This window comes from Ischnura elegans, chromosome 2 (assembly GCF_921293095.1).
Source record: "Ischnura elegans chromosome 2, ioIscEleg1.1, whole genome shotgun sequence".
NCBI lineage: Eukaryota > Metazoa > Arthropoda > Insecta > Odonata > Coenagrionidae > Ischnura > Ischnura elegans.
In genome coordinates this window covers 73,965,269-73,979,209 of record NC_060247.1, presented here as the reverse complement: position 1 = coordinate 73,979,209, position 13,941 = coordinate 73,965,269, and the positions used below count along the sequence as shown (strand labels likewise).

At 33.8% G+C, this 13,941-nt stretch overlaps 1 protein-coding gene across 14 annotated transcripts in view; it reads left to right on the top strand.

Moving 5' to 3' along the window:
- LOC124153970 (actin-binding LIM protein 3-like) overlaps positions 1-13,479 on the top strand; it is a 248,334-nt gene extending 234,855 nt beyond the window's left edge. For 5 of the 14 annotated variants that reach the window (XM_046527416.1, XM_046527415.1, XM_046527410.1 and 2 more), the window contains 5 exons: positions 268-365; positions 1,518-1,587; positions 4,111-4,154; positions 7,876-8,082; positions 10,794-13,479. In XM_046527416.1, coding sequence (XP_046383372.1) covers positions 268-365; positions 1,518-1,587; positions 4,111-4,154; positions 7,876-8,082; positions 10,794-10,907 — 533 coding nt within the window. In that variant the 3' untranslated portion in view covers positions 10,908-13,479. Of the gene's footprint in view, positions 1-267; positions 366-1,517; positions 1,588-4,110; positions 4,155-7,875; positions 8,083-10,793 lie in introns of those variants that run through there. The other 9 variants (XM_046527411.1, XM_046527413.1, XM_046527421.1 and 6 more) reach the window with 7 other exon arrangements.
- Positions 13,480-13,941: the final 462 nt, after the last annotated feature.

The window sequence follows — 13,941 nt, the reverse complement described above, 5'->3', positions numbered from 1 at the left end:
AGGATTTTTTTATGCTAGATACTCTTGGAGGGCACATGAGAGGTTAGGGGTTCGACTTCTGTCGTAGTCTTCATGGTTTTCTAGTCGGTGAGGTTCCTCTCTTTAGAAAAAAAAGCTAATAAATACTAGACTATGTGTTTCATATGTTTCATTCTCTCTCCCTCCATTGTCCTAACCTTATGCCCTCTCCCCTAACTTCCCATTTCCCGCTCAACGTCCCTCACTCCTTGTTATGCAAACTGCAATCATTGGCACACCAACCTGTAGTCGTAAGCGCCCTTCGCCATGTACCCAAGCCTGGATATGGCCTCGCACCACGTTCGCATACTTTCAGTTCAACGGGTGGAAGTGTTTCAGGAATTGGAGTAAGTTTTCCCCTTTCAGTTAACTGTTATGTCTTTGTGTGTCTGTCTGTGTTTGTTCATGTTCGTTATGGACGAGATGAAACTCGGCTCGCAATAGAGGAAATCTTCCTAGGTCTTCCTGATTGTGATGGCATGCAATGTTACATGTTGATATGAAAGTTTTGTGCTCTTTCGTTTACCTCATTTATCTTCTTTTCTCCTCTTAGATTCGATTGACAAAGCTTTTTTCTCTCTATTTAAGTTATTTTTTTCATATCTGTTTAAAGATTTTAGTTTTGCTTACATCATGAGAAAGAAAATGTTTGCATTTTTATGACTTAATATGTAGTATCAATTTTAATCAAAGCTTTTTTATGCTGTTATTAAGCCAGTTTCGACTAGATTAAATTTTTATTTTTATTTCTTTCTGCTAATTTCACTGAGTAACTTTTTTAATTTACACTTTTGAAGTTTTTACTTTGGAATTTGATAATTTTTATCAGTTATAATTTTCTTGGCCATTGGGCTTCTGATTGGAATCTTTTGAAATAAAATGTCTGCTTTTAATTTTATAATAAATCTTATTAATTTTTATTGGATTAATGTATATATATCCTTTTACATCTCCTTGTTGAATTGCTTTATTATTATCTTTTTCAATTTTATTCAATAATATTAATGGAAGGTAATATAGGTGTGGTCATGTGATGAAATGATTTTGACCAAATACAGTCTTTATATCCTCTAAAGGTCCAAAAATATTTTGCCTTTTTTTTAAGAAACTAAGATTAGGGATATTTAACTATGCTGACATATCCATGATTTTGCAATTGATGTAAATGAGTTCAGATGTTAAGTGTCTCATCAAGGCTTTGATGTTCCCCTAACTGATGCTTGTTTGTAATCTTCAAGATAAGACTCAATATTCCCATGGCTTTGATGAGTGTTATCTTTTCTTTCTCTTTGAGTGTTTAGTTAGAATGGCTAGTATAATTTTTGTTTTGAAAGCATGTCTGCTGCAAAAGATGGTACAAGACAAGAGGAGAAATCTGAGAATTGGCCCTTAAACGGCCTTAGCCCTCCTGTATAGGTATTTGGACTGTTGTAATTTAGTAGTTTTTTTTCCATTGATGTTTCCTGGACTGTCTATGTGCCCATTTGTCTTTTTTATAGGGCGACTTTTCGTTCACGGGCCTGGGCGACAAGACTCAAAGCACTGAGTTCAGCAGCGGAAAGTCTGACAGTAAGTTTGTGTGGCTGTATGTGATTTTGTTTGTGAGTGAGATTTTTGGTGAGAGTTTGCATTAGCAAGGTCTAGTTTTCAGTTAGTTTAATTCCAATCTGCCAATTAACTACAAAAAAGTTACATTAAAAACTTCCCCTATTGGTTTGTTTAATTCACACCTTGAATTGACCTTATGTTGATTTCTTGTGTCCATGAATTAAAAATTCGTCCATTTGATTGCATTCTTTACCAAGTGAATGCTTATGAAGGGTAAAGATTTGGGGATGTTCTAAAAGAATGAAGGTTGTTGTTTAAAGTTTATGGATTTGAGATTACATTTGATTCCTATGAATGACTAATGAGGTCATTTTTTTGCTGCATTACTTGCTATGAAATAACCATTCCCTTTCATTTTTTTCTATTAACCTGATGCATTAATGAATTCAGCAACAGCCACATCTTTCCACTTTTTGTGGCACTTGAGATATCAAAAATTCAAAATTTTGATCCCATCTGTTAATTATCTGTTAAAATATTTCTTGGAGTGTAGGTCAACGTATGTTATGCATAAAAGTTAAAGCCAACGTTTCTGTTTCTTTAAAACCATCATCAGGGCTTAACTTTGTACATATTTATTGATAGAATATGAATATGTATGAATAAATATGTATTTGTATAAATACACACTATGAAATGTTACTCGGCGAGGTAAATAACGTAAAAAACCCTAGGATGAGCAGTATCACAGAACACACAAGATAAAGATTAAAAACTCGCATTAATAACTGAATTTTCGGTGGCATTACCACCTTCCTAACTAACTGTCTTGCTGTCTTTTACCTAACTCCGAGGAAGGTGGTAATACCACAGAAAATTCAGTTATTAATGTGAGTTTTTAATCTTTATCTTGTGTGTTCTGTGATACTGCCCATCCTAGGGTTTTTTACGTTATTTGTATAAATAAATATGTATATGTTACGGAGGCTTCCGCGGTTAGTTGATTGGTGATGGTTTTCCGGGTTTACACCGCATTGATTCATTTTTGCGGACGACAGAAAAAAAAAATGAATCAACGCGGTGTAAACCCGGAAAACCATCACCAATCAACTAACCGCGGAAGCCTCCGTAATAATTTAATCCACCTCTACGGGGAGGATATTTTCAAGAGTAATAAGGATTACAGATCTGCAAATCATTTGGACCCGAAGACGGGAGCTGGAACGCGCCTGAAACTGTCGTCCGCAAAAATGAATCAACGCGGTGTAAACCCGGAAAACCATCACCAAATATGTATATGTATAAATATGTATTTGTTTAACTTTGTGCATATTTATATCAATATATATTTACAAAGTTAAGCCCTGATGATGGTTTTTAATAAACAGAAACCTTGGCTATAACTTTTTTGCGTAACATACATTGACCTACACTCCAAGAAATATTTTTACATGTATTAAACGAGGTCAAGATAAGGAGAAAAAAATAATTATAAGAATTATCTGCATTTCCTGAAAGCTTATAACTTTCAAGGATTTGTTTTTTTCTCAAATCCCTTGCTGTCACATAATTTTGACTCAATTCAGATGCTACTTTTGTGAATGCTGTTGAATAAATACATTATTTCATAAATTGAGTAGGTACTCTATTGTCATTCATTGTACTTGAAAGCTCTTTTGCCATTTCATCACAATTCATGCAATTATTTCAATCTCTTGAATGTAATTCCGAATGAATAATGAGAGGGAATAATGGCTCAGCTATGGTTTAAGGATTTTTGAAATGATATTTACGAGTCTTTTTTTTTTTGGGGCTTTTTTAGTATTTTGAATTTTAATTTAGTACCTATATTTCAATAATCCTGGATTCACATGCCAGGGTGTTGAAGAAAATTTAATTATTAAAATAGTTAATGATAATTTCTCTACGACCATGGGAAAGAAGCTCAATCCGAACAGGATTATTGATCATGCCTTCAATATTTGATGACCTTATTTTGCCACTGGTATCCTTTTCTAGGCCAATAATTTGCATGCTTTGCTATTTGTAATTTTGCATACACAATTACACTTCAACTAACAACCAAAGCCAAGTTTTTTTTAATTAATGCATCTGCTTGCAAAATCTTGTCTAGAGAAACATATATTTTCCTATGTAAAGCAATGCTTTTTTTAGAACACATCCTGTTTTTTCAAAAAAGTTGTACATTTCAAATTATTGAGAAGAAACTGTGAGTCTCATGACTGTATATTATTTTCAAGGAATCAAGGCTTTGAGAAAGTTGTGGTAGATATGACTTGAATGCCATCAGGTTTCATTAGTTTGCAGGAAGGTTTTTCTGATTGGGATTTTACACAAAGGAATTAGAGTAGAAAAAAGGGGGTGGGCTTGTATGACTGTTTTATTTAATATATAATTTTATAAATCCAGCCCCCCAAAAAAATGTTACGTATTTGCTGAACATTCCACGTGAGAGAAATCCCTCTATGTAAATTTCCAGTCGTCCTCTATTAAGCTCTGACGCCTGCCTTTCTCCCTCCCCAGTTTCAGCTGGCTCCATCTCTGAGGTGGACAGACGGGGGGCACTGGTACGTACCACAAGAGTGGCCGTCGAGGTGCAAACGCAAGCAGTCGGTTGCTCTCGAGTGCCACGAGCCTGTTTGTCCTCCCTGTGTAGTTGGCACGCTTAGTAGCGGGCCTTCCCGTTCTAACTTGTTGTAAACTCTCTTTTCCTTTATGTCCAGTAAACCACCTCTCCAGTCGTCTTGCTCTCTTTTTTTTAAAGTACGTCCTTCGTAATGCACCTTCTGTTTCCCTTTAAGTGCCTTGTTATATCGTTTTATGTTAATCATTTGAATTTATTTTTACCTACCCATCCCACTGTTTTTCATAATGCTTAATAAACCTTCCCCTTCTTTCATTTGGATCGTTTGCATGCTGTAAATACATATTCTCTAAGTATTGTTTGTAATGAAGGTATAGATGGAAATGATTCTTCTCTTCTGTGATAGCACATACATACCTATCTTGATGCACGAAAAAGGCAAGTTTCACTTTAGGTATCTCATTGTCTTTTGTTCACTGCATGTGGCCATGTATCATGCTTATGTTAATTATCCGACTTTATTTAATATTTGTCTTTCTCCCATCCTGAAAGCTGTATGCTAGATTAAAAAAAATATGTAGTAACTTTTTCCTGCATGTCTAAGATTCTGAAAATGAATGAAAATTGCTTTCCATTAAGAGCTACACTGCTTCTTTGACACCGAGTGATGTATGTGCAATTGTTTTCATTTTAAGAATTACTTTCAATTAAAAATTTTTGAGCTTACAAATGGAGAAAATAGTGATTGAAAATATACAAGCAATTACATTCAGTACTGCTAGTTTTGAGTCCTATGGATTGGTGTGCTTTCCTTCATAGCACATCGTGATGGAAGGAAATTCATGTGATGAGAATATTTTATTTCATTTTGTATTGCAATATCAACTCTAGGCAATTCAGTGAAAAGAAGATGAATTATTGGAAATGAAAGAAAATCAGATAAAATAGGTGCAAATAGTTTTCTACAGTACACCATCCCTAGAAGTGTAATAATATGTACAACTTTGAAATATACATGATTCACTTGAGAATAATGGCTTTAAAGGGAGTGAAACCTTGAATCTCTTTGAAGGAAATTTGATACATAATTACACCCAATGTTTTAAGAGTTTTCTTGCTGCTTTTACCAAACTAATTATTGAAAATAATCCCATGATGTGTATCTCCTTTAAAATTCATGCTTATTGTTATTTAACCTGCTTTACCTTCCATATTGTGTCCAAATTCTCCTACAAAAAATAGCACTAAATGTTATATGTCAGTTTGTGGAATTAGGCATTAATACTTCTGATGGAAAACTATTCCAGGCGAAACCGAGTATGATTATGATCAAGATAATATTTACGTATAACTTCTTGTATTATGTTAGTTTAAATGCTTTGCTTGAAAGCTAAATTCTATGTAGAACAGTTACTCTTCAGCCTAACTGATTAAATTTCAATTTGAGGATTGGGCAGTCAGGGATTTATTCTAACTGGCTATCCTAATTAAAATGAGTACGATTTTGCTCACATAGTTCTCCCCTTATGTCCTTCAATTATGGAATTCAGAAATATATTAGGATTGCACATATTGAGGTTGGTTAGAATACTTTTCAGCTATTCTGTTGAATTTTTATACAGATAAGGTGGTAGGTAGTAATTTAGAAACTGCAAACTACTTTAATGGTTTATACAAAATACCCAAGAATTTTTTTCTTATTCTTTATGAGGTACACTTTTAGTATAAATCCAGATTATTTATCTTTAATATTTGTTGGAAAATTTGACCTTTTTCTTTGCTTGCTGTGGAATTTTTTCAATCTCTGTTGTGCTCTATCTCTCTAATAAAATAGTATTGATCTCTTTTATGCATTTGCATTTATTAAGTTCATGATCCATTTTTATGGAAATAACTCTTGATTTTTTATTCATTTTGGTTTCATTTAGTATTCCATTGATATTATTTTTAACATCCATTCACTAACTGTCCCAAATTTTGTATCGATTGGACTGCTTTTAGAGTTTTGTATGATCAGTAAGACTTATGTGTGCTATTCAAGGTCAGTTTTATCAAAAAATAGTATTCTATAATATGTTTGTTGTGAAAAGTTGCTGCTCAAACATGTTTATTATATTGATTGCTTAAACATTACATTCCTGTGCAATTCAGTGGACATATTATAATGCTTCTTCAATTCAATTGAATGGGGTATAGCTTCCAATATTGGTATCCTTAGTGGAATATAATTGCTTTTTTGTGCTAGTGTTCAATTTAAGCTGGAAGGGTTTTAAAAACTAAATGGTTATTTGTTAATACTGTTTGATATTCAGAATTCCTCCTGACTTCTACTTTATACCTGCCTATAAAAGATATTTTGGAGCTCAGTGAAGTACATAATTCCTTTTTCCTTGTAGAAAGTTAATTTTAGCTTGAAAATTTGAGAAAAATTTTCCTATAAATATTTTTTGAATGGGTCATATATTGTCAGAAATGCCCAATGCATTCATTTCCTGTTATATTTGCTGTCGATATTGAATGAAAGTCGTTGATTTTCTACCCATATGCAAATTTCAGTGAAGAAACAATTCCACGTCCATGCTCACAAATATACCTACGGATAAAATTTAAAGAAATGTTGTGAGCTTCATTAGCTATGCATATTTCTCATTAACTAGGCATAGTCTTTTTGTAAAAATATTGAACTATGAGTATGTTTCTGATCAAATGAAATGTCTCATTGCAATTGCCCATTGGTAACACAATTGTAATATCAGGGAGCTGCTAGAATATATTGGAATTTCTTTTTGAAGTGTGCATCTTTTAACATTGCCCCTCATCTTGCAAATATTTCTCATGGCATTGACATGTATGGTGTTGTCTTAAGATATAAATGTTTGAATTCATTTATTTTAGTTTCAGTTATTCGTAGACAAATATTCAATTTATTGTTATTACCAATCATAGATAAGTCAATTTCAGTAATGTATTTAAATGATTAAAACAAAGAAAAATAAAAAAAATGATAGGTTATTTGGGATTGAATTTAGAGGATACCATGAGGAAACTAGACCAGTTCATGAGACTTAAGCCTTTTTTGTACAAATGCTTATCGCTTTTATGATGCTTGAATTATCTAGATTGATCTAGGGACATTTTTCTTGTGGTGCAGTCTACCGGAGATGCATCACTCTTGTGCCAAGCTTGAAATTGATATCTCACAGCACACTGAATGGTTTGAGGTGTTACAAATGCCACTAAAATATTGCTACTATGACTGAACTCTCTTACTCACTGTGCTGCTGCATCTGTTGTTCTATATGAATCACATTCTTTTGCATTCACTGCTGACTATGTTAGAGGCAAAGAAAATATTTGACTGATCCATTGACAGAATTGCTGAAAGGATAATGAAATAGTTTGCATATTTTTTGTAAAGTTTTAAGTTCTTTGAATCCTGTGATAAGTATGAATTTACATATATTAATCCGATGACAGGAATATGGTTGAAACTGTGATATGCCATTTCAGAATTTAATCACTTGGCTTCATGGCTTAATATAGAGTCTGCCTTATTTTGATGTAAAATAAGTATCTCTTCTTGCAATCTTGAAAGCAGTCCATTAAATCTCCCATATTTTGTATTAAAATGTAATTATACATCCCTTGATCCTAAATGCCTCTTGAGGTTGGTGTCTTGCTCATTTCTTGCCATATATCTTTAGCCTGCTGACCTCCGCTGCTCCACAACGTTTGCGGGTGGCCTTCTTCGCTATGCTTCTTCATGCAGCCCTCACCTACGCCGCTCCTTGCCCAATATGGCACAACACGCCACCACAGTCTCTTCAGAACCTCCAAAAATTTATCCTTATCATCTCTTGGTGACCACCAATTATCGTCTGCCCGTCGACGTTGACCGGTGCAATCTTGAAGTAAGTGGGTTTGAGAAAAACTTGATACTGATATTTTCCTCGTTTTAGCGTCATTTAATTGCAAAGTAATGGTTCCTAATGGGATTGTTTACCAGTTTAATTCTGCTGTCATTTATGAAAGAGTTTTAAAAATAAGGAGACCTGTATTTTTTTGTTTGCCCATCTGTTGCGTACTTCTCAAGCTGTTCCCAATGAAAAATAGGTTCCCTTAACCTTTTTGAGATAAGTTGATGACATTACAAACTTAAGGCGAGCAGGTTGCCGCTTTACTGCTTCTCCTCGGCCTTGCCCATGGGTCTTGTGTGGTTTTTTGCTGTCAGCACTCTTTCGAACGATTTATTCCCTCAGTGAAAGTTTTTCTCTGAACAAGCTTATGAACCAGTACTCTAATTACGTCATTAACTCCTGAAAAGTGGGTGACAACTTTTTTCCTTTCCCAATTTTAAATTTATGAGAGAATCGCTAAGTTGGAAAGATTTATTTTTTGTCTTAATTCACCTCTCCTTTCTATCTACCAAATTATTTAAATGAATTGCGAGTGGAGTGAATGAATCCATTATGTAGTGACTAGATCACTGAAAGCTCATCTCCTAACCCTTCCAAGTAATGGGATTGTTCTTCAATTGTTTGCATTGTCAATTGCGATAGAGTTTGAAAAATAAAGAGGGAAGAATTTTTCCATTCTAAGAAAACCCATCGCCTACTTCTCAAGTTATGCACAGGAAAAAGTTGACAGCCTTAAAAACCTTTGGCTGATATGCTGACGACATCATGCATTATCGCCAAGTAGGATACTACTCCTCCATTATTCATCCTCTGGGTATTAGCGGTCTTACTTGTTTACTCACTCGTGATTGATTCCATCTCTCAATGAGCAGTTCTCCTTAAAATAGTAGTTGATGAACCATGAGCGTTATTATGCATTTTTGCATTTGGGCTCAAATTGGGATTGATCAAAGAAAACAAGATTTCCTTTTTTCCACTGCTTTTACTTTGGTACTAAACATTGTAACCACTAGATCATCATCAGGTTCTTGTATCAGCATACAGATATGTGCCTGAAATGGTACCTAGTGGTTGAAATGTGTGGTACCAAAATTAAACTTATGGAAAAATGCTATCTTGTTTTCTTCAACCAATATGTATTCTTTCTGCTACCCCTTACCTGCATTGGTCAATTTTATTCAAAGCGGGATGACATCACAGATTTAGCCAAATATGGGCATTGTTAGGTTCAGCGTACACCTCAGTAACGGCTCACTTTAAAGGCTTCTATCAAAGATAATGGCCTTTTTTTGCCTCAAACAATGAATGAATCGCTGAATGATTCAATTGAAGATCTAACAGCTTACATATATAATGGGTTTCATGGGGGTTACTCTGTATTTCCACATTTTCATGTAAACACGGAAATACATGGTAACCCTCTTAAACCCTAAAAGTGTCATCGACTCATGAAGAAAGGGTGACAACTTTTGCATTTTTTTCTTTTATTAAATCACATTTGAGAATGGCCTATTGAGGAAGATTTTTTCGCTGTAACATATCTTTCCCTTCTATCTACCAAATTCTTTTAATTAAGTGTGAGTCTAGGTCTGATTGAATGAGTTAATTGTGCCCACTTCTAGTTATCATCTTCTATGGCTTCATCTTGTAATGCTTTAGAGTACCCCTTGTATCAGCCATTATCACCCACCATTAGATAATTGCCTGCATTTATTTGGTTTTTACGTGATGAATTTGTATAAATGCGGACATTAAAATGTTTTTTTTCCTGGAAAGTATGACACGTACTTCATTGTTATTCTATAAAATATCAAACAAAAGTTAATTTGTTGAGTCTGTATTGTTTTAAATATATACCATGCAATAACTCTAGCAATTTATGTTTATCAGTTGGATTCTGATGGATCAAATGTGGCATGTTACATTTGACCAAGTACTGGTTACATATGAGTGGGTGAGAAGCCAAGGGATACCAGTGATTTCTTTTTTCTAAATAGAGTTAGGTATGGAAATTAGTTAGATATTTAGTGGTGCATTTGATTTTCCACTCAATGTCAGCTCAGAACAGAGACTCACTGGTATCCCTTGGCAACCAAGTTTTAGTGCATTTCTTCTTACAAATAACTTTCCTTAACTCTGCTGAGAAAAATTTCACTTGTCCCCCTTGGCTTCTCATTCCTTTATATATGGTATGTAGCCCATGCCGGGGCAGATTTAGAGGGGGTTTACAGGGGTCATGACCATAGGTGTATTTGGGGTGGCATGTGCCCCCCCCAGACACATAAAAAGCAGACAAAATTTTTAATTGTCATATTTTTTTTGTGTGCATGACAGAGTCTCAATAATTTAATTTCATGGTAATAAATTTCATATTAAAATAAAGAGAATATTTCATACAGTATTTGTTGCATCTTGTTTTTAATCTCAAGTTAGAGTAATCGTTTGCCTGTTTGACCCTTGTTACCCTCAACCCCACAGAAAAATATCCTGGATCCGCCCTTGGTCATGACCCTCCATCCCCAAATTTTATCGAGAATTTTTATTAGTGTAATAGTTTTTGTATCCTTGTATCTAAACTTAACCCTGAATCTGCCCCTGAACATATTTACTTATATGTGAAAATAGTATGTTCATCTTTTTTAATTGGTAACTTAACAAAATCAATGGTAATCTAAGAAAACTGATAATGCCCTTAATTTTTTCAGCGCCACCTCTCTGAGGCAGAATTTGAAGCTGTCTTTCACGTTAACAGATTAGAGTTCTATCGGATGCCATCATGGAGGAGGAATGACTTGAAGCGACGGGCCAGACTGTTCTAAGTTTTATTTCAATTTCTTTCCCGCTGTCCAAGGTATTGCATTGACATGGAGATGGCCGTGCCTGTCGTATGTCAATCAATTGAACGTGGCCATACCTTGAACTTCCCACCAAAGATGGAATTTTATCCAATGTGTAAAGCAATTTTATGTTTTAAAAATTTCAAATATTGTCTAGTGGGCTGAAAAAGAGAGGAGAGAGGAAGGACGCTATTTTTCTTGATGGATGTCCGTGTAATTCTTCACAATGGTTCAAAATTCTAGTCTTTATCCTTAGGGCTGCAACGTTTAGGCAAATTTGGATCTTTTCTAATCGAACCTATCCATTTTTATGGTTTTGTTCTTTTTTTTTTGCATTTTTTTGAAGAGCTGTGGTGGTTAACTATTTACTTTCATTGATGTGCAGTTTATTGAAAAAAAATTACTAAAAAGAAATTTTAGCTGTTCAGAAATCATCTCGTAGAATTGAATGGGTGGATAGTGGTGGATTTCTATGCATATATAATATATATATTTTTTTGTTTTTCTTCAAAATAGTACATTCAATTCCTCAAAGGTTATGTTGCTCTACTGTAATTTTATTTTAAATGTTGATAATGTTTTTGATCCATTATTGTTCAGTGTAATTTTTGTAAATTGCCTTTAGATTAAGGTACGTACATAGCTGTATACACCTATGCTGTTCATTTGTGACTCATCTCGCAAGAGGGCCTCAAAAGAGTTTAATTTTTCCAGGAGTGGGCTACTCCATTTTATGTTATTATTTTATAAGAACATGCACGTAGACTTCTTTGGTACAACTATTACTACTATTTTATTTGGTAGAAGAAAGATATCTGTAACATACGAGGTTTGTTACTCTTCATTCAAGCTTATCTGAATGGGTTGCTGTAAAATTGTTTTTTTTATATCCAAGTTTTATAGCTGTTGTAACCACTTTTTAAATTTTTAAAAAATCTTTGGAGCTACTACTCAGTTTTCCTTCTCTAATGGAAAAAAAATTGCAGTAAATATTGCTGGCATTATAAATATACATAGGGCAGCAATATTTGAGGACAATCTAATTGTACAGTTCCTGCTTTTTTCTTGAATATATATTTTAAGTGCGTGCTTGCGTCTGCACCGTAAAATGGGGTTGTCAAATTGAAGTGTAGAGGACGTTTGCTGAGGTTGTAATTTCATATTTTTGAATTTGAAATGGGATGTGTGAGTGTGTGACAGTTCTGGATTTCGACGTAAGAAGGAAAAAAAAAGAAAGTGTGGTGGCTAGTGAAAATGGTTTTATGCCAAAACATTGTATGCTGCAAAGGTTGTGGCAATGTTTTTTGCTACTTAGCTGTAACACCCGGAATTATTTTTTTGACCAATTTCAAGAGGGGAAAAAATATGTTTAGCCTTCAAAAAATTCAATAGTTTAAGCCTTGATAGAGAAACCATTTGCTGGTATGGTGATTTATACTGTCTTGAAACAAAAGTACACATGTATGAAACTTTGTTTTTTTTTGCATTTCTGATGAATGGTCAATGAGGTGACTTTGCTTTTAAGTGTGAGAGGATAAAATTTTTATTCTTTGAAATTGTTTTCGATGAGTTTTTCGAATCATACTTGTTTTTAGTTGGTGGTTTTATATTAACTAGCTTAGCCTGGATATTGCTTGCTTCTGATGTCTTTTTTTAGTTTTGATCGTAAAAGGTGCCATTCGTAATGATCATAATCAGGTGCTGATTGGTTGTAGGCAACTCTTTACCTGTTTCTGGTTATTTGGGTAAAGAGTTGATAATTCCTCGGTGGGTGAAAAATTAGTTGACTTAAATATATGAATGAACATTGATGCTTAAGAATACATTTTTTTTTTACGAAAAACGCTAATTAAAGGGTCAATATTGCCAAAAATATGCCTGCTACTGCTGCTTGTTTCTTTCATATATGCAGTGGCTGTTTATTCTTCACCCTATTCCAAGAGCTATTAATACAAAAAAATATTGATTTGTAGGAAAACTCATGTCATTACAAAGCAGAACAAACAGATTTACTTTTAGTCTTCATTTTTATTTTATCAAAATTGTATGCTTTTATAATCCCTGTTGGATACTTAATTTATTGTTGAATTTTCTAGGTATATTTAAGGCCTGGGGAATTAGTTTTTTTTTAGCATTGCCTACTTTAAAACAGCTTTTGTTGAACATTGACTTTGAGGTAAAATATGCAAAATTATTGCTGATTGGAAATGGTGCCGGTGTATTTTGTGCTAGTATTGTACCCCAAGTGGAATTTAATTGTATTGAAATGTGGTGCTAGTTGGAACATTCAAATTGAAAAAAAAGGTAAAGAAAATTTTAATCCAGGACAAATAATCAATACTCTTCAATGCCTTTGCTAATACTCATTGGTACTGCAATCAATTGTAATGAGAGGTTTATCCTTTAACCTCAAGGGTAGCTAAATTGTGGAAAAAAATTGCTGGTCAGAGGTGATGCTAATATCTTACCAAAATTGTTAACCAATTCATTGAGTGTAGATTGATGATGGCATTTAGATGTATAAGCTGAAGTAAATAAAATCTTTCTTCTGTAATTATGATTCATAATTCTGTATTCATAGGTTTATGACATGTTATACTAGGGTGTATCATGTAAATGCTGTTTTGATATTTGTGGTTGATATATTGAGTTGGGTATTAATGCCTCAATCAGGTGAGGAAATACCAATTATATTCATGATTGAAATTAAATTTACTCTGGTGAATACAAAAGTTTTGAGATCACTTTCAACATTTCCATGGTATTGAAATAAAAGAATGGGTTGAATGAGTAAGCAATTAGGAAGTCCTAAGAAGTTTAGATGAGAAGAGAAGACTTAACACAAGCATTGATAAGTTGAAACAATTGAATTGGCTATATCTTGAGGCATGTTGGCCTAATGAAGATAATTTTTGCGGGACAAGTAGATAGCAAAAATGGAAAAGGTAGACCTCAGATAAAAATATATGGAGTAGGTAATGAAGGATGTAGAAGAAGAAAAAATCTGATAAGGTGT